At 59.8% G+C, this 19,596-nt stretch overlaps 3 protein-coding genes across 5 annotated transcripts in view; 1 reads left to right on the forward strand and 2 right to left on the reverse strand.

Annotated features, from left to right (window-relative positions):
* Positions 1-2,783, reverse strand: part of ZNF385C (zinc finger protein 385C) — a 60,462-nt gene extending 57,679 nt beyond the window's left edge. For 2 of the 3 annotated variants that reach the window (XM_068212343.1, XM_068212342.1), the window contains exon 1: positions 2,640-2,783. In XM_068212343.1, the coding sequence (XP_068068444.1) occupies positions 2,640-2,676 (37 nt within the window). In that variant the 5' untranslated portion in view covers positions 2,677-2,783. The remainder of the gene's footprint in view (positions 1-2,639) is intronic. The other variant, XM_068212344.1, reaches the window with a different exon arrangement.
* ODAD4 (outer dynein arm docking complex subunit 4) overlaps positions 1-19,596 on the forward strand; it is a 241,591-nt gene that overhangs the window by 96,140 nt on the left and 125,855 nt on the right. The gene's annotated exons all lie outside the window — the stretch shown is intronic.
* Positions 15,306-19,405, reverse strand: DHX58 (DExH-box helicase 58). The gene is made up of 12 exons (XM_068212336.1): positions 19,223-19,405; positions 18,944-19,145; positions 18,655-18,845; positions 18,335-18,451; positions 17,992-18,118; positions 17,730-17,912; positions 17,390-17,646; positions 17,117-17,266; positions 16,719-16,880; positions 16,279-16,469; positions 15,992-16,088; positions 15,306-15,746 (listed from the first exon to the last, which is right to left on the reverse strand). Exons 1-12 carry the CDS (start codon positions 19,403-19,405, stop codon positions 15,567-15,569), a joined length of 2,040 nt encoding a protein of 679 aa, XP_068068437.1. The 3' UTR covers positions 15,306-15,566.

A 19,596-nucleotide genomic window follows, 5' to 3' on the forward strand; every position in this document is an offset into this window, starting at 1 on the left:
AGCTCAGGGATGGGAGTTCAGGGATAGGAGCTCAGGGATGGGAGCTCAGGGGTGCCAGCTCAGGGATGGGAGCTCAGGGGAGCCAGCACAGGGATGGGAGTTCAGGGATAGGAGCTCAGGGATGGGAGCTCACGGGTGCCAGCTCAGGGATGGCAGCTCAGGGATAGGAGCTCAGGGATGGGAGTTCAGGGATAGGAGCTCAGGGATGGGAGTTCAGGGATGGGAGCTCAGGGATGGGAGCTCAGGGATGGGAGTTCAGGGATGGGAGCTCAGGGATGGAAGCTCAGGGATGGGAGTTCAGGGGTGCCAGCTCAGGGATGGGAGCTCAGGGGTGCCAGCTCAGGGATGGGAGTTCAGGGGTGCCAGCTTAGGGATGGAAGCTCAGGGATGGGAGCTCAGGGGTGCCAGCTCAGGGATGGAAGCTCAGGGATGGGAGCTCAGGGGTGCCAGCTTAGGGATGGGAGCTCAGGGATGGGAGCTCAGGGGTGCCAGCTTAGGGATGGAAGCTCAGGGATGGGAGCTCAGGGGTGCCAGCTTAGGGATGGAAGCTCAGGGATGGGAGCTCAGGGATGGGAGCTCAGGGATGGGAGCTCAGGGGTGCCAGCTTAGGGATGGAAGCTCAGGGATGGGAGCTCAGGGATGGGAGCTCAGGGGTGCCAGCTCAGGGATGGGAGCTCAGGGATGCTCGTGTACAAGACTTGCAGCAGGAAGTCACAGCCTGGCATGACGTCACAGCCCTGCTAACGCAGAGCCTGGCTCTGTGCATTCACAGACAGAGCCACATCCAGGGTCACACCAGCCTTTTTCTCCAACGCACGTGGCAGATTATAGAACAAGCACGAAATCCACAGCACATGGTATCATTGCCCTGCCCTGAACTCTGCATATGGCAGGAGAGTTTCTGGTTGGCAGAATCACACTGGCAGCTACCAAGAGACCAGCACAGCTCCTCCATCCCCACGGAGCCTTTCCACCCAAGTGACAAACATCATTCAGCAAAGCCTGTGGGCTGAATGCTCCATTGGAAAACACCTGCAGTCACTTAAAAAAAAAAAGTCAGTGGTGGTAGATTTGGATGGTGGTAGCTGAAGAAACTCCCAGCCAGGCTGGCAGCCGGGACAGAGCCTCATTTATCCACAGGCTGTCACACACAGTGGCACTGCCCATTGGTGCTATTTTCAGGCACCGTGCCCCACATGCAGACACAGCAGCTCACAAACATCTCCACTCCCCACTCAGACATCCCAGGTAACCAGGGGGTGAAGCCAATGTGTGCACAGCGCTGAGCAGGGCAGGGCCAGCTCCTGCCTCCCATTTTCACCCAAAATTCATCCCTGTGGGGCAGAGGTGCTGCCATACTTCGTGGGACCCACAGACACATCCAGCCCTTGCAGGGGCAGCTCCGGCAGCAAGGTGCCAGTGAGCTGATCCCTGCACACTGGTGAATGAACCTGGAAGCCCCTTAAAGCCTCCAGGAGTGCAATTCCAGGCTCTAGACCCCTCACCTCCACACAGAATCATCTCTTCTATTTAAGCAGCACTTTCAAATTTTGCTCCGAAAACAAATCGCAGCCCCTTGTGCCAAGATGTTGTTTTCCCACACGCCCATCCAGCAGGATCGGCGCTCACCGCCCTGCCATGGCGCTGCCAAGGGCAGGCACGGGCACGTCCCTGTGCCGGGATCCGCGGGGTTTGCTCTGGGGCAGAGCAAGCCCCAGCCCTGCCCACCCCGATGCAAACTCCTTAAAAGCTTCCAGCATAACTCCAAGTTAACAGCAAAGTCTGTTGGTAACGGCCAGGGGAGAGCGGTCAGTCTGCTTCTGCCTCCACATTCCTGGACCAGGGGACCCCGCTGCTCCCACCCGGAGCCACAGCCAACAGAAAGCGCTTTTGTACAGGTCTCTGAAGGTCCTTTCCGCAAGAGCCAAGAGTCCCCGTGGAGGCAGCCAGAGCCTCGGCTCCATTCCCAACGCTCCCATCCGAGTCCCGATCCCAGCATGGACGCATGCAGCTCCAGGCACGCTGCGAACAAGCCAGGGGACACGCAGGGTGCGCTGTGCGCGGCGCCCAGCACAGCCGGGCACAGCCGGGCCCAGAGGGGCCCAAGGACCGCTCCACCGCCCCCTGCCCCGCTGGGCCGCACACCCCGACACCTGGGCCAACGCCGCTCACGCCCAGGTGCTGCCGCAGACCCCAGTCCAGCACACACCCGTGGGGAGCCCACGCCGTGCACCCCACAGTGCGCGCACCCCGGCGGGGACGAGCCGGGGTTACCGGCACCCAGCGGGTCCCGCTCGGCCCCGTGGGAAGCTCAGCCCCGCGCCGGAGAGGGGCTGCGCCGGGGCCTCGGTAAAGTTCCGCTCAAGAAGTTTCCCTCCTAGCCTGACCCCTCCGGGTGGTCAGTGGGGCCGGGGCTCCGCCATCCCCGCCGCCCCTGCCCCGTCGCCCGGCGCCGCCGGGATGGAGCGCGGGGAGCGGCGCGTGCCCCGGGCGAACATCCGGCCCCGATCCCGAATCCCGGGGCCCTTCCAGCGCATCTCCCCCCTCCCACAACTTTCCTTAGCCTGCAACTCCCCGCGCCCACAGCCCAGCCCCGCGGCCGCCGGTACCGGCAACCCGGCCGCCCCCGCCCGCCCTACCTGCCCAGCCGCCCGGCTCCGCCGCCGTCTGCAGCATCCTCCCGCCGGCTTCTCGCTCCCGGCCGTGCGAGCGCGCTCTTGGAGGAGAAGGAGAAGGAGAAGGAGGAAGAGGAGGAGGAGGAAAGGGGGGGGGGGGGGGGGGGGATGAAGGCAGCTCGCGCGCCGCCGCGGTCCAACCCCCCCTCGGCGCCGCGCGCCCGCACAGAGTGGGAGGGGGAACGGCGGCGGCGCATCCCGGTGCTGCATCCCGCAGCTGCATCCCGCAGCGGCGCCAGGGGCTCGGGGGCATCCTCCCGTCGCGCACCTCTCGCTCACGGCAGCCCCGGGCTGGGATGGAGGGAACAAAGGGGCTCCCCAGGCTCTTTCCAGGGGGGTAGGGGGTCGGTAAGGTGTGTGGCTAGGAGCGCAAAGGAGGGTGACACCGCGGGGCTGTGGGGAGGGCACCTGAATTTCAGGGTACTGAGATGCCGTGTGCGACCAGCGCCCCGGAGAATGGCGGGTCAGGTCTCAGACCCGCCAGGACGAGGGTCTTCAGTGCCGCACCCTGAGTGGCAGCAGACAGCCTGGCTCTCCAGGGAGGTGGCATCGCCGGGGGCTGCAGCTCTTTGCGGATGGCAGAGCCCCTGGTCCGACCCAGGCCCAGCAGGGAGGGACAGAACCCTGGCCATGCCCGGGCAGCCCGGCTGCTCCAAGAGGGTGAAGAGGAGCCAGGGGTGAGATGGAGGGCGGGGGCCTGCAGGGAGATGCTGCTTGCTCCTCAGTCATGGCAGCGGGAGCACAAGGTGCCGCCAGGCAAAGGCGCCTCTGCTGCCATGCTTAGCCTTGTGCTAAGATCAACAATTTTAAGTGCAAAAGTCTGAGCTGGCCTGTCGCTGTCATCATTGTTAATATTTTAGCAGCTCCCAGAACCTTTCAGCAGGGCCACACAGTGCTGACACAGGAGAGGAGATATAAAAGCATCCTGCTGCCCGCCCCAAGGAATACGCTGTCTAGACACGTTATATAATCACATTTTGCCCTCCGCCAGGACACTTTGCAGAGGTTCTCAAAGCACTTCCCAAAACTGCTAATTGAACTTCAGAGCCCAGCTGGGAGGGAAGTGCTCTGGCCAAGAGCTCTCCTCTGCAGCAGGTACCCAGGGGCTCCTGTCTCCCAGAGCAATTGCCTGCTCACTGCTTTGCCTCCACTAAAATACGGAATTGGTGCCAAGAGGCAGAGGTGTGATTGGCCCCGTGCTGCTGCTGGCAGAGGCTGGAGGCTGCAGAAGTAGGGGCAGAGCACGTGCTGCTCCAAACCCCTCCAAGCCCACAGGTTTGCAGGAGACTCCAGGACCACCAGCTGCCAGGGAGAGGGAAGCCAGGAGTGGGGAGTCCCAGTTTGAGCTACTTCTGGGTCTAGAGATCCTGGACCACAAGCAGGTGGCCCAGCAGCAGCAGATCCCACCTGTCCACACCAGAAGTCCCTTTCCCTGCTGCTGTCACAGTCAGGTCCCCAGGAGCAGCAGTGTGGCTCCACTGAGCCTTGTCCTGGCTCACCATAAATCACTTTGGGTTTTCAGAGCCCTTTTGCCAAAGCTTAGTGCATTTGTTTGCTGTGCCATCTGATTTTCACAATGTAGGATGTTTTTTTTTTCCCTCCCTATAAATAATTACGGGCACTCTAATGGATCTCAAACTTTACTGTACCTTGGCTGTCAGGAGCCTGATGATGATGGTATAGCCTTCTTCTCCAAGGAGCAGAGGCAGGGCTGAGGCTTCTCCACACATTTTTCATTTACTTTAACCCTTTCAGCCTCCTCCTGCCTCCAGCACAATGCAGGGAAGGGTCTGTACTCCCCTTCCAGGCATGGGGATCAGGAAGTGCAGGGATGAGGCCTCTGAGCTGACCCACAGCTCCCAGCATTCCAGCACTGGGGAGCATGGATGCATTTCTTCCCCTCCATGTGAACTCTGGCTTCCCTCTTCCAAGGGCAGCCCTTCATCCCTGAGACACTGTTTGTGCCCAGACCACGGTCACCCTCAAACATTTTGGTTTGCTGCAGATATCTCCAAAGCTGAAGACAAAACTCTAAACAAAGAGAAGGTCATCTCCAGCTGCAGCACCCTGAAGTGCCAAGGGACAGAGCAGCACATCCAGCCCCTCCATCACACTGTAGTTGCTCACAAAATTTCTCCCAACCCCGTTCTCAGTTCTGTACAGCAATTTTGTGCACTTGAAGAAGCAGAAATGAGCCTCTGAGGAAACAGGATCGGGTGCTGCCAGGAGGGAGGGAACTGAGGGAATGGGCACTGCCAGGAAGGAATGGGCACTGTCAGAGCAACGCTTCCTCTTTCTTCATGTTTCTGGAGCTCAGCAGCTCTGCTTTCAGTAAACAGGGAGTTTTACAATTAGACCAATGTTCTACATCCTTTGGCAGCTCTGACATGCCCCCACACAGGGAGGTGCTGGCACTGCCCAGGGACACTGTGGTGGCACCTCTCCAGTGAGACAGGTGATGGGTAAGGGTGACAAGCTGTCCCAGACATGATGCTATTGAGACATTGCCAATCCCAAATGTGGAACCGCAGGACCCCAGGGAAGGAGGATCCCTCCTGCAGCATCCACTGGGGTCCCTCAACACCACCTGGCTGCAGTGCCCAGCTCTCCAGGTGCAGTTAGAGCTATCTCCTCCCTTGGCACTGCATGGCAGGGCCAGCACCAAGCAGAACTCGGGCTTCTGGGTACAGAGGCCGTGGGAGACAGGGGGGCAGAGGAGGGGCTGTGCTCAGGGGCTGAGCCAGCCAAGGAAGGTGAATGTGGGGTGATCAGGCCCAGCACCACTTTCCAGGAAGGCTCGCTGGCTCCTCGGCCACCGCGCTGAGCCGTGCCAAGCTGCTCCGGCAGCTGCCGTGGCCGTTCAGCAGCTGTTGAGCTGTAATTGCTCATTGAGTCATAATTTATTTTTTTTCCCAGTGAAAGCAGCACTGTCAGGGAATTAAAATCTTTTCAAAAGGCCATAAAGATTTCATAAACGTTTCAGAGCCAGATCAGGGGGGGTTTAGCGCCTTCACAGCCAGAATCCAGGGAAGGCAATGAGGAGACCAGAAGTGGAACACTTGACAGCCGTAACTGGTTAAAGGAACGACAGCACTGGGCAGTGCTGAGCTGAGTGAGGCTGCACTGCCCCTGCCTGCAGCCTGCACAGGGCAGGACTGGTCCCCAGCCCATGGCCTGGGTGCAAGGGCCCAGCTGGGCTCCAGGTGGTTCAGTTCACCTTGATTGCCATGACACACTGCTGACCTGGCTTGTGGGATGCTGGGATGTGACACCACAGCAGCTCCAGACTCCAGGAGAGCAAAAAGCTGACATGGGGGGAGTGCAGCTGCACCAGCCCCAGCGTCTAGGCTCTCAGCTGTTTCTCATCAGCTCATTTAGCAGTGACCCAGCTTGGGAAGTTCAACCCCACGGCCAGTGAGGGCAAGGGGCACTGACCCACAAACACCCATGTTTGAAATCAGACAAGCCTAAGGTGTCCTCAAAAGCAAAGGTTTGCACTCTGAAGGAGCTGTTGTAGACATGGAATAAGGTTTTCCACTGCTGCAGCTCTTCCCACATGAGCAGGTGTTTACAGGATGGAGGAGCCACGTTCCCACCGGCAGCCCCTGTGCCAGCCCAGGCTCCTGCTATTTTTAGTGTGAGCCGCCTTTGATGGTCTCTCTATGAGCTCTGTAAAATATCTGGGCCAGGCAGATGAAAATTCCACGGCCCCACTCTGCCACAACAAGCTTCTCAGGGAAGGACTCGGAGATGCTAGATGAAGCCAGCTGGGACCCATATACCCAGAGGGATATTATGGGGAGAAGATGTGCCCTCCCAGCCAGACAGAGCTGGACTGTGCTTTGCACCACAGGACCTGCACAGCCACAACAGCAGGGCAATGCTAACCCAAAATTTAACCCTAAACCTAACCCTCACCCTAACCCTAACCTTAACCCTAACCATAACACCCCCAGCCAGAAAGAGCAGGACTTTGCTATACACCCCAGGACGTGCACAGCCACATCAGCAGGGCAATACTAACCCAAATTTTAACACTAACACTCACCCTAACCCTAACCCTAACCCTAACCCTAACCCCTTACACCCCAGGACCTGCACAGCCACATCAGCAGGGCAATACTAACCCAAATTTTAGCACTAACCCTCACCCTAACCCTAACCCTAACCCTAACCCTAACCCTAAACCTAACCCTAAACCCTAAACTTATCCCTAACCCTAACCCTAACCCTAAACCCTAAACTTATCCCTAACCCTAACCCTCACCCTCACCCTAACCCTAACCCCCACCCTAACCCTCACCCTAACCCCACCCCTGGCAGGACACCCCCATTCTCTAACTGGGGTGCAGAAACAAGAGCACAAGTGGGTCAGAGCTGAGCTGAGCGCCCATTTGGGCACCCGCGGGTGCAGGAACTTCCCCACAGCTGCAGGAGTAAAAGAGGGACCCCCAGCACTGCTCTGGAACCTGCTGGCCACAGCACCCCTCACTGGCATTGGGCACCACGTCATGAGGCACCTGAGCGACAGAGGCACCAATAATTCATTGTTAGGGGAGAGGCTGCTGTTGTTTTATGGCCGTTGTTATTTCCTTCCTATTGTAACTTTTAATTAAAATCTACAGAAGGCCGATAACTGCTCCCTCTGCATAATTGCAGGGAGTAAATTTTATTATATAGGAAAGTGATTTTAATTTTTAATGGACTTATTTTCAAGGAAGAGCAACACTTTGGAGGGATCTCTGAGCCCCAGTAACGTTATCAAAGGCGAGAAGATGAACAAAGATGGGTTTGTTACCTGTTCCCTATAAAACTGTTATTTTAGGGGAGTTTTGTGCTTCTTCCTAATGAGAGATGAATTGCACCAGCTTCATTTGCTGTAGGAGGAAAATTAAAATGAAACTGATAAGAGCCAAGCCTCTAGCTCCTGACTTACCTCCCAATTATAAATGAAAGCTCACAGGCATTCCAGAGATGGGGCTTGATGTCTACATTAATTATAAATAAATTATCTACACTTAATGTTTAAATGAAATTTCAGATAAAGCTTTATATTTAGAAAAGCGTTGCATCAGTGCATAAATATTTATGCAAGGAGTCTGGGTGAACTGCGGCTGCTTCAGCGTGATGTCGGAGCAGAGCTGGAGCAGGGAGCCTTGGCTGGGTATTGGGAGGAAGCTGAGCCCACCAGGAGGGGAACAGGACAGTCCTAAACCCGACCCTCCACTGGGGTTTGGAGAGGGGAGGTGATGGGACACTCTAGGCACGTGTGTTGTCAGAGCAGCAGCCCAGGGCCAGGGAGCAGCCCAGGGAGGCCAGTGACAGTGACAATCCTCCATGCTCCCATCTTTCTCCACCCCCAAGGCCCTGTGGCAATGTCCCACGGGACCCCTGAGGCACGTGGTGCCAGGGCTGGGGTGAGTCTTTAATGCAGCCAGAGTGGAAGAGGAGAAATCTGACAGGCCCCAGCTGAAAGCTGTGTGGAAAAACAGTAAGGGAGAACAAACAAAATGGATTGAAATTGTTCAGCCCCAGTCACTTGTGAAGGAGTCCAGACGAGGTCCAGGCAAGATCCAGCATCCTGATCAGCCACCACTGAGGTGGGATATCATCCCTGGGGATACAGAGAGCTGCCTGTGCACACACTCCTGGCCAGCCCCGGGATCTGCTTCATGCCATCAAAATATGGGATGCAGCAGCTTTCCAGGGCCGTCAATGCATTTGTCTGATTTCTTTCTGATGCCTGAGACCGAGCACCCCTGTCAGGAAGAACATTCCTGTCAGAGAGAACATCCTGGCCAGGGCAGAGCATCCCGGCCATGGAGAACATCCCAGCCAAGGAGAACATCCCAACCAAGGAAAATATCCCAGCCAGGGAGAACATCCCAGGCAGGGAGAACATCCCAGGCAGGGAGATCATCCCAGCCAAGGAGAACATCCCAACCAAGGAAAATATCCCAGCCAGGGAGAACATCCCAGGCAGGGAGAACATCCCAGGCAGGGAGATCATCCCAGCCAAGGAGAACATCCCAACCAAGGAAAATATCCCAGCCAGGGAGAACATCCCAGGCAGGGAGAACATCCCAGGCAGGGAGATCATCCCAGCCAAGGAGAACATCCCAGCCAGGTGCACACATGACCCACCAGCGAGGGCTGAGCAGGCAGAGCCGGGCGCAGTTGGCCCAGGAATTTTAGCAGGGTCACCTTTGGTATCGCAGTGCTGCACAGTCCTTGTTCTGCAATGGGAGCAGTATCTCATTTCTTCCTCAATTAGCTCCTGATTATCAGTGTCCCAGGGCCCCTTTCCAGTCTCTGTTTAATGCACCATTAATAATTCATTTCTCAGATAGCAGGAACGCAGCGCGAGGTTGGGGCTTTGTGACTAATAAGTACCAGAGCAACTCTCATCTCCAAGGGACAAATGAAGGCAACAAAAATAAAGTGGAAGAATCAAAGATAATATGTTTTGTGGCCTTTAATCAAATGCTGCCTAACTGGTTTGATTACTCAGGTGAAGAACACACACGCACGCTGGGCTTCCACGCCTCGCCAGCATCATCCCCATCCCACTGCCTTCCCTGGCACAGAGGGAAACTGAGGCACCTCGAGTTAAAACTAGGGCTGACCTGTGCTGCCCTCCTCCCAGGGTTAGAGGTTTAGGTACAAACTAGACCTTTCCTCAAGCTGGAAAATCCCAGGACCAGATTTCCCGTTGCCCAGCAGAGCCAGCGCGGTCGCTGAGGAGTTGCACGCACGCTGGCAGCTGCACATTAAGTGTGACGGGTTTCTGACAGATCCAATTATAAAGCCAAGTCTCAGCAGAATTGCAGCCCTAAGATTTAGTGCGTGAAATTTTGTTTGGGAATTTTCGGATATTGCAGCTTGTGCCAGGGGTCCCCGCAGGCCCCAGACTGTGCCAGCACCTGCCAGCTGTGCCTGGGTCTTACCCCACCGTGCTGCGTCCTCTCCAAGCCACATCCTGCCAATGCCCAGCCCAAACAGAGTCACCTAAAAATGCCAAGAAGGAGAGTGGCCACCCCAAGCAGCGCTGAGGAAGGGGTGACCTGCAGTCCCCCTGCTCTTCTGCCCCACAGAGATGTGCCCTGGCCCAGGGACTGCCCCTGCCCCTGCACAGTCGCTGGGGTCACGCACAGGCTGTAAATCACTTGACTCCCAGTAGCTGAGGATCTGCCCAGGCCTTTCCACACAGCCCTAGGATGGTATTTTTAGCCCTTTCCTAGAAAAAACAAGGTGGGCATGTGTGATGGTCTTGTTCTCAGCTGACCAGGGACTTGGCTGACCTGGGAATGTTCCTCAGAGGAAAGCAGCCAAGAAACCTCCAGGGACCAAAAGATCTGGGCCAGCGAGGACATGGGGATGTGAGTCCAGCTGCTCCCACAGTGCTTTGGTCCAAAGAGAAGTCAAGTCTCTTTGCCAGGCATGGGACTGTTGTGCTCCAGCCAGTGCTGCACGAGCTTGTTCCATCAAAACTCTGGGATTAGGGGATTTGTTTTACTTTTTTCTGAGTGGCTGAGAGCACAGGGTTGTGCCCCAGTGCGGACAGGGGACCCTGGGATTTCAGGTGGGCACAAAGCTTGGGGTGAAAGCTGGCAGCCTGAAGCACTGCTGCTATCAGATCAGAGCAGCATCACCATTCTCTGGCTCAGGAACCCAGGAGCTGTTGGGGAAACAGATTTGCCTTTTCATCTGCGAGGCTGTTCCATCCTCTGCCACCCACAGCTGAGCCCAGGCTGGCAGGAGCAGCCAGAAGGACGGTGCCAGGGGGCTCAGTGACTGTGGGGGGCTGGAGTCTCCCCAGTCCTGGCTTTTGTACCCTCCTGGGGACACCCAGTGAAGGGCTGCAGCCCCTTCCCCAAGCTGGGATTGCTCCTCTGCGCTGGCACCTCATGGCTGGGCTGGTGGGATCCCCACCGGGCACGGGATTCAGCGGGTACCCGAGTGCCACGCAGCAGGGGCACCTCCCTGATTCCCCTGGGATGAGCAGCCCCTGGTCTTGCCATCCTCATCCCGGTGCTCCCGCAATGCCCTGGGCAGGTGCCTCGCCCTGGCTCGGCTGGCATCGCACGCTGCATGCCAGGGAGCTGTTTTAGCCTAAGCAGAATAAACCTGCACTGATAATATTCCCTGCCTCGCGGTCGGGGCGCGAGGGAAATTGTTTGATGCTAATCCCCTTGTTTAATCCACCAGCATCCCGACATGCGAACAGTCAGGATTAACTCCCGGCGGGAATCGCCGGACACGCAGCCGCCGGTGCCGGGGCTGCAGCAGGACAGGGACGCCCCCGCACGCTCTGCAGGCTCCCATGCGGAGAAGAGAGGATGCAGGAACAAAATGGGGAGAGGGCTTTTGGTTTTTGAGATCCAATTCCTCCACTGCAAGCACTTTTCTGAAGACTGGAATTTCCCCTGGTACAGAGAGGGAAACTCCAGCTGTCCCGGGAAAGGTCACCTCGGGGTCTGATGTGCTCCCGGGCTCTGGAAGAGATACTGTGCAATAGCCCGACTTTCAGATGTGCCTGGGAAGCAAAATTCAGTCCCCTCCCCCCTCACCCAGGAGGCCACCGGACTCCTGCTGCTCATCCTGCTGCTGCCGGAGCCAGAAACACGAAGCAGGATGGAGGCACCCGCAGGGCAGGACCCCCAGCCCCAGGCATGTCTTTGATAAAGGTGCCTGGGGCGCTGCTTCGGCTGCTCTGTGCCCTCCTTGCTGCAGACCTGCCCTGGATTTCACAGTTCAATTTGCCTGACTTTATCTTTCGGCCCCTGTTCTCATTATTCCTCTCTCTGCCAAGTTAAAGAGCCCTTTAATACCCAGCAGTTTTCTCCCCAGGAAGACACCTGCATGCTGTAATCAAGTCACATCTCAGGCTCCTTCCCGATGAGTCGAACAGGCTGAGCACTAAGTCCCACTAAACTCCACCCTGGGGAAGGGCTGACCTGAGGCGCTGCCAGGTGGAGGAGCCGGAGGTTTTCCAGCTGGTGCCCTGAGAAGGGAATCAGTGCTTTCTGACGCACTGATGACAAATGGAATGAGCTGTGAAAAATAAATTGCTGCATTGTCCTGACTCTGTAAGCACACCCGGCTGCCGGGGGCACGGGGGGTGCTGGGGCAGGAGGCCACAGGGGCTCCTGGGGCTGTGCCCATGCTGGCAGCCTGTGGGCAAGGGGCAAACCCCTTCAGGGTGCTTCTGCCAGCAGAACTTGCTGCAGCAGCTGTTTGCTGCGGGGCTAATGGTGCCCATCTCTCCTTACAGGCAGCGAGTCGTGATGGCTGGAACATAAGCGCTTTGGGAAGCTGAGATAAGCAAAGGTGCTTCGAGCCACAGACTTCTTCCAGCCCGGGGATTTGGCCACAGGAGGCCAGCTCTGAAGGATGCCAGTCCTGAAGGATGCTGGCTCAGAAGGATGCAGGCTCAGGAGGATGCCAGCCCTGAAGGACACCGAGCAAGGTCACAGCACCGCTCACTGCAGCTCGGCTGCTCCCTGCCGCCAGGCCCAAGGTGACCGAGCCCCTGGGAAGGAGAAATCAGATGCAGCTGGTGTTAAAGCAGGGACGCAGAGGGAAGAATAAGCAGAGGCTGGATACAGACCCACTTGCAAAACCTAGAGACTCACAGTGCTGTCCTGGTTCCGTATCCCATAAAGTCAGCTGCACCGCCTCAAAAAGGGGCAAGTTTTGTTACAGAAATTCTGGTTTGGGGCTGTCCCAAAAGGACAGACAGATCTACCAGAGCTGGTGAGAGGTTGCACCAGCCAGTGCTGTGGGCACCCACTGGGCTAACTCACAACCTGAATTCTCCAAGCACAAATCAGGGCAATTTGAGCTGAGCAAAACGCTCTGGGGTCCCTGCGGGAGGGGTCCTGCCTAGGGAGAGGGAGGAGAGGCCATCCCAGCCCACAAGGAGCTACAAATAACTCAGATGGCCTCATTACCCAGTTTCTGATGAACAGGAGCTTGGTTTCCCCGGGGCCATGTCCACCTGAAAGCGAGCTCTGAGTGCCTGACACTGCGGGAGCCGCTGGTCTCCTGCACATGTCCTTGCCCTTCCGCAGCTCCCCACCCGTGACCTGCCGAGAATCCGCGCTGCTTACTGGCCTGGGGGGGTCCCCGGGCCAGCACCAACACGTGTGGCAGGATCCCGCGGGGAGGGGACACGCGTGGAGAGGCACGTGCGAGCGCGGCAGCGCCCTGTACTCGCCGCAGTATCCCCCAGTTCCCCGGATCCCCCGGTACTTGCTGGATCATCTCCCGGTTCCCTGGGCATCCTCTGGTTCCCCGAGCATCCCACCGTCCCCTCGGATCATTTCCCGGTTCCCCAAGCATCCTCCAGTTCCCCGGGCATCCTCTGGTTCCTTGGGCATCCCCCGGTCCCGCCGGATCATCTCCGCGTTCCCCGGACATCCCCTGGTCCCCCCGGATCGTTCCCCGGTTCCCCGGGCATCTCCCGCTTCCCCGAACATCTCCCGGTTCCCTCGGCATCCCCCGGTCCCCGTGGATCGTTCCCCGGGTTCCCCGAACATCCCCCGGTCCCGCTGGATCGTTTCCCGGTTCCCCGGGCATCCCCCGGTCCCCGTGGATCGTCCCCCCGGTTCCCCGGTCATCCCCCGGTCCCCGTGGATCGTTCCCCCGGTTCCCCGGTCATCCCCCGGTCCCGCTGGATCGTTTCCCGGTTCCCCGGGCATCCCCCGACACCCCTGGATCGTTTCCCGGTTCCCTGATCATCCCCCGGTCCCCGTGGATCGTTCCCCGGTTCCCTGATCATCCCCCGGTCCCCGTGGATCGTTCCCCGGTTCCCCGGGCATCCCCCGGTCCCCGTGGATCGTTCCCCGGGTTCCCCGAACATCCCCCGGTCCCGCTGGATCGTTTCCCGGTTCCCCGATCATCCCCGGGTCCCCGTGGATCGTTCCCCGGTTCCCCGGGCATCCCCCGACCCCCCTGGATCGTTTCCCGGTTCCCCGAACATCCCCCGGTCCCGCTGGATCGTTTCCCGGTTCCCCGGTCATCCCCCGGTCCCCGTGGATCGTTCCCCCGGTTCCCCGGTCATCCCCCGGTCCCGCTGGATCGTTTCCCGGTTCCCCGGTCATCCCCCGGTCCCGCTGGATCGTCCCTCCGGTTCCCCGGGCATCCCCCGGTCCCCGTGGATCGTCCCCCCGGTTCCCCGGTCATCCCCCGGTCCCCGTGGATCGTTCCCCCGGTTCCCCGGTCATCCCCCGGTCCCGCTGGATCGTTTCCCGGTTCCCCGGGCATCCCCCGACACCCCTGGATCGTTTCCCGGTTCCCTGATCATCCCCCGGTCCCCGTGGATCGTTCCCCGGTTCCCTGATCATCCCCCGGTCCCCGTGGATCGTTCCCCGGTTCCCCGGGCATCCCCCGGTCCCCGTGGATCGTTCCCCGGGTTCCCCGAACATCCCCCGGTCCCGCTGGATCGTTTCCCGGTTCCCCGATCATCCCCGGGTCCCCGTGGATCGTTCCCCGGTTCCCCGGGCATCCCCCGACCCCCCTGGATCGTTTCCCGGTTCCCCGAACATCCCCCGGTCCCGCTGGATCGTTTCCCGGTTCCCCGGTCATCCCCCGGTCCCCGTGGATCGTTCCCCCGGTTCCCCGGTCATCCCCCGGTCCCGCTGGATCGTTTCCCGGTTCCCCGGTCATCCCCCGGTCCCGCTGGATCGTCCCTCCGGTTCCCCGGGCATCCCCCGGTCCCCGTGGATCGTTCCCCCGGTTCCCCGGTCATCCCCCGGTCCCGCTGGATCGTCCCTCCGGTTCCCCGGTCATCCCCCGGTCCCCGTGGATCGTTTCCCGGTTCCCCGGTCATCCCCCGGTCCCCGTGGATCGTTTCCCGGTTCTCCGGGCATCCCCCGACCCCCCTGGATCGTTTCCCGGTTCCCCGATCATCCCCCGGTCCCCGTGGATCGTTTCCCGGTTCTCCGGGCATCCCGAGCCCGGCCCGGGGCTCCCTCCAGCGGCCGGCGGCGGGGCAGCACGGGGGGACGCGCGGTCCGGGGCTGCGCCCCTCGGTACCGAATCCCCCGCGCCAAAGCCGACCCCCGCCCCTCGGTACCGAATCCCCCGCGCCAAAGCCGACCCCCGCCCCTCGGTACCGAATCCCCCACGCCAAATTCGGCCCGGTCCTGCGCCCGAGCCCGGTCCCGGCTCCTGCCGCAAGCCCCGCGGCTCCCCCGCAGCTCGGACGCAAAAGGGCTTCCCTGGTCGCTCCCAGCTGAGACCGAGGGGACGCTCGGAGTCCCGCAGGGCAGGACCCCAGAGGGGTTTAGGCTCGTTCAGGGCCTTGGGAAGGGTCAGTCTTGGGTGGGTGGGTGAGATGGGTCGCTCAGGTCTGCAGGTGAGGTAGGGCCGGGGCAGCCTCACAGACTCCACTGACCCCTGGAGACCCCTGTTCTGCTGGCACGGGGTACGGTGGGTTCTGGCTCTGGGGCAATGTCCCCCCTCAAAGCCTCCCGTACCCAACCAGCTCTTGCCACGAGTGATGCAGCCACCCTGTCCCTTCAGTCTAGCATGTGTGTTTTTAATGGAGACCCATCGAGTTCATAAATCAGAGTGGAGCAGCACTGGGCTACGTCCTGGACACACAGAAATGGTTCTCTTGGCAGGGTTGCGGAGGAGGCAGAGCATGGAGAGCAAGGAAGGGTTTGGGTGGTTTTCAATCCCAGCATCTCATCCTCTCTCCATGGGTGCAGCAAAGCTCCTTCAGCAGCCATGGGCTCCAGCTTGGGACATGTTGCTGGGGCTCAGACCAGCAAGGAAGAGAGGAGTGAGCCGTGGCTCTCTGTCCAAGGGTCAAGGAAGCCTCCCCTTTTCATGTAGCATCCTGAAAGTACCCCGTGAATAGTCCTCTTCTGAACAGAGCCTGTGCTAGATCGACAGGCTGTAGGTGCCAGAGCAGTACTCCACGTAGTCAAACGCCTTGATGGGGAATGTCACAGTGCCCCACTTCTTGTACCTCCTCTTCTCTGCTGGTGTCTCCACCACAAAGTTTTTGATGGAGAGGACAGGCAGCTTCACCTGCCGGTACAGCATCTCCATCCCCCACTCCTGTGTGGGCAGGGAGGGGACAGTTACCAGAGGCACACCCAGCGTCCCCAGGCTGCAGGGCCACAGGGACAGGACAGTTCCTTACTCCCAAGGCATGTCCCTCCTTTGGAGACAGCCTGTGTCCGTGTCCCACAGCACACACATGACACAGGCATGTGCAGCTGTGAGCTGGGGCACAAGGCACAGCCCTTCCTGTCCCTCCAGCTCTCACTGGGCTGCAGACACAGGGGAATTGTGGTGCTCACCTGGCTGCAGTCTTTGCAGGAAATACGGCAGCCGGGCTGCCAGTCCTTGAAAGTCCGTTGGAACTGTATTTTCCCAGAGGAAACTCTGTAATACGACCTGGAAGGAAGAGGCCACCAGACAGTAAGGATGATGGTCCAGGGGACACAAACAGGGCAGCACAGGTGCTCCCATAGTCAAACAAAATTCCTGCGATCTCCCTGTACCAAGGTCCCTGAGAAAGAGCTGACAGCAGGCTGGTGCTACCCTTACCCATCTGCCTGCCCAGCCCTGCCCGTGAGCCTCCTACCCAAACGTGGGGTTGACGTTGACGTGGTGCATGCCCTCCACCGTGCGGATGTCGCTGCCGCGGCACACGGCCGCGTTGCAGTTGACACAGTACAGGCGAACGGCGGCCGGGTCGTGCAGCTGCCGCCGCTCGCTGATCCTGGCCTCCTTCATCAGCCAGCCGGCCACTGCCACCCGCTGCAGCTCCCGGATCTGTGGGGGACAGGGGTCAGCACAGGACAGTGGGCAAGGACAGATGGCAGACACGGCAAGATCCATGCTGCCGAGGGATGCATCATCCCAGGAGCACAAGCACAGAGCAGGACAGGCAGGGCAGGACGGGCACACGCTGGCCCAGGCCCCTCACACAACCCCATCCCAGGATCTGGTGCTTTCTGAGACAGAGCAGGCAGCAAGAGCTGCCTGGCCCTGCCAATGCCCGTGGCAGCATCCAGCACCCACCTTTTGGAAGTACTCCTGCTCAGGCATGGCTTGCACTGCCTGAATCGCCCTCTTCATGAGCTCCACCAGGTCCTCGTTGAGCAGCTCTCGGGTCACCTCTCTGGTGTTGGCTTTGGCAAGGACAGAGTAGACACTGTTTTCAGCACGGGCACGGCCCCGGGCCTGCAGGGCAAGGTCCAAATGTTGCAGTCAATAGAAGAGGGACACAGCCAACCCTTCTGTGCTATCCTGTGAGGACAGAGCCACCTCCACCCTCCCATGTGCCTTCCCAAGGAGGTGTTCTGCCAGGGGCTGAGCTCATCCCCAAGGAGCTGCATGCGGGGAATGCAAGGGCCCCCATGTCCCACCCTGCAGCTTTGGGGGGATCCTGGCAGGGCCAGAGGGAGCCTGGGCAGCACCTGCATCATGGCGATCTCATTGGTCATCAGCCCATAGCGGACCACGATGTTGCACTCGGGGATGTCCAGGCCCTCCTCAGCCACGCTGGTGGAGAAGAGCAGGTTGAGGGCTCCCTGACGGAACTGCTTGATCACATCCTGCTGCTCATTCTGGGTAGACAGGGAGGTGATGCTTCAGCAGCTGTGTAGGGCTCTGAGACCTGGGCAGCACCCACAGCACCCCCAAAATGTGCAAAGTGGGGTCGGTCCAGTTCCTGCCCACCCTCCACTCACCTGTGTCATGTGCCTGGTCTGGTTGCTGTAGCCGGCACCCGTGAGGACAGCGGCCCTGATGCGTTGCTCACGGAGCGTGGCCGTGGTCTGCAGCCAGCTGAGCAGGCTGTGGGCGCTCTGCCTTGTCTTGGTGAAGACGATGCCACGAGAAGTGCCCAGGGGCTGAAAGTGCTCACGCAGGATCCCCTCCAGCTTGGCCAGCCTGGGATTCTCATAGCGGTGATCCCCAGCAAGTGCCTGCAGGCTCGCCCTGTTCTCTGCACAGGTGAGCAGGGTGTCAGGGACACTCCCTGCACCCCAAATGCAGCCAGCATCACCCCCCTTCAGGCGCCTCTGTTACCCTCAAAAGTGGCAGTGAGGAACTGTTCGGTGGGGTCCTTCTTATCCCTCTCAGCGCTGTAGAACTGCTGGAGGTACTGGAAGGCGTCGACCATCCTCACGGTGTCGTTGATCAGCAAAGCGTCGTTGTACTTGCGCAGGTGCAGGGCACACACCCGCGTCTTGCGACAAAACATCTCTGCAGCTGGCAGGGCAGGGGACACGGCAGTCACAGCCTGTCCCCGTGGCTCAGCCCTGCCACACCCGCACTTCCACACCCTCACCTCTTTTCTCCAGCTCCACAATGTGCTGCTCGTAAATCTGCGTGCCAAAGTCCCGCAGGAAATCTGGCTTCTCCATGTACTTCTGGATCTGCACCATCACCTTCTTCAGTTGCTCACCAAAGGGGTCCTGGGAGCAGAGAGGGGCTCAGGACCCAGGAATTGTGGTTGCTTGCATGGTGGGACCCAGACAGTTACAAGGATCCCCCAGCACCAAGGCTCTGGGTCAACTGATTTTTCACACTGGCCTGAGTGAAGCAGATGAAGGCCCCTCACCCAGCAGGGCTTGGGGGTCTCATCTTCCACCCAGTGAGCAGCCCCAGGGCTCTGAGCAGCTGTCCCTCACCTGGACTCTCTCCTGGCACAGGTCATACTGCTTCTTGGGTTGGGGGACGTGGCTCTGCAGGTGTTGCCACTCGTCCTGCACCGATGTGATCTTCTCAGTGTCCAGGTTGGCACAGATCTGAGAGGGAAAGACCCTGCTTCCACCCTGAGCCCAGCTGCCCAGGACAATGCAGCACGTGGTGCTCACCTGGTGAGTTCGGGGATGACTCCTCCAGGCTGCCCACCACCCACACACCTGGGCATCAACCCCCATCCCGAGGGACATCCTGCTGAACGCCAGGGGAAGCTGTGCTGAAACAGGACAGGGGGCACAGGACGTACCTGCAGGATGTGCTCCATGGCCCCCTCAAAGGATGTTGCCCCCCCAGTGCCAGGGGATGCCGTCAGCCCCAGGACCTGTGGCAGGTCCTGCTCCCCACTGAGCTTGCGCTGGAGGTATCTCAGCATGATCTTGTTGTAGACGGCGTCCTTGTGCGTGTGGTGGCACTCGTCTATCACCAGCAGCGAGAAATCTGCTCCGGGCCAGGGAGGGGAGCAGGGTGAGATGGTTGCTCAGCTGAGGGCTCAGCCACGGCTGTGGGGCCAGCAGTATATGTAGCCCGGTGCCCACCTGTCAGCTCCACGTGCACGTCCTCCTCCGCGCTGACCAGGGCGTTCTGCAGAATCTGGGCTGTGCAGATGACAACGTCGCTCTTCTTCACCAAGTCGGCGAAGAAGGTTTTGTGGCTGGTGTCCCCGCTGATGGACGTCACCTTGAAGGTGTCCTGCAGCGCGTGGAACTCCTTGTCGGTGTGCTGGTCCACCAGGTGCACCTGCGCCCACAGGACCACACTCAGCACCGGCCAGGACCACCAGCGGTGGCTCCCGCGGTCCCGGGGCAGGGCAGCACCTTGTTGACAAGCACGGCCACCTTGCCGCCCCGCCGGCTCTCCAGGTGCCGCCGGCAGACATGGACGGCCACGCGGGTCTTGCCGGCGCCCGTGGGCAGCCAAACGATGCTGTTGCGGCCGCTCAGGGCCGGGGCCGCCGCCTCCCGCTGGTACCCCCGCAGCTCCATTCCCCGCGGCTCCATTCCCCGCGGCTCCATTCCCCGCAGCTCCATTCCCCGCGGCTCCATTCCCCGCAGCTCCATTCCCCGCGGCTCCGTTCCCCGCGGCTCCGTTCCCCGCGGCTCCGTTCCCCGCGGCTCCATTCCCCGCGGCTCCATTCCCCGCAGCTCCATTCCCCGCAGCTCCATTCCCCGCGGCTCCATTCCCCGCGGCT

This window comes from Anomalospiza imberbis, chromosome 22 (assembly GCF_031753505.1).
Source record: "Anomalospiza imberbis isolate Cuckoo-Finch-1a 21T00152 chromosome 22, ASM3175350v1, whole genome shotgun sequence".
Taxonomy (NCBI): domain Eukaryota; kingdom Metazoa; phylum Chordata; class Aves; order Passeriformes; family Viduidae; genus Anomalospiza; species Anomalospiza imberbis.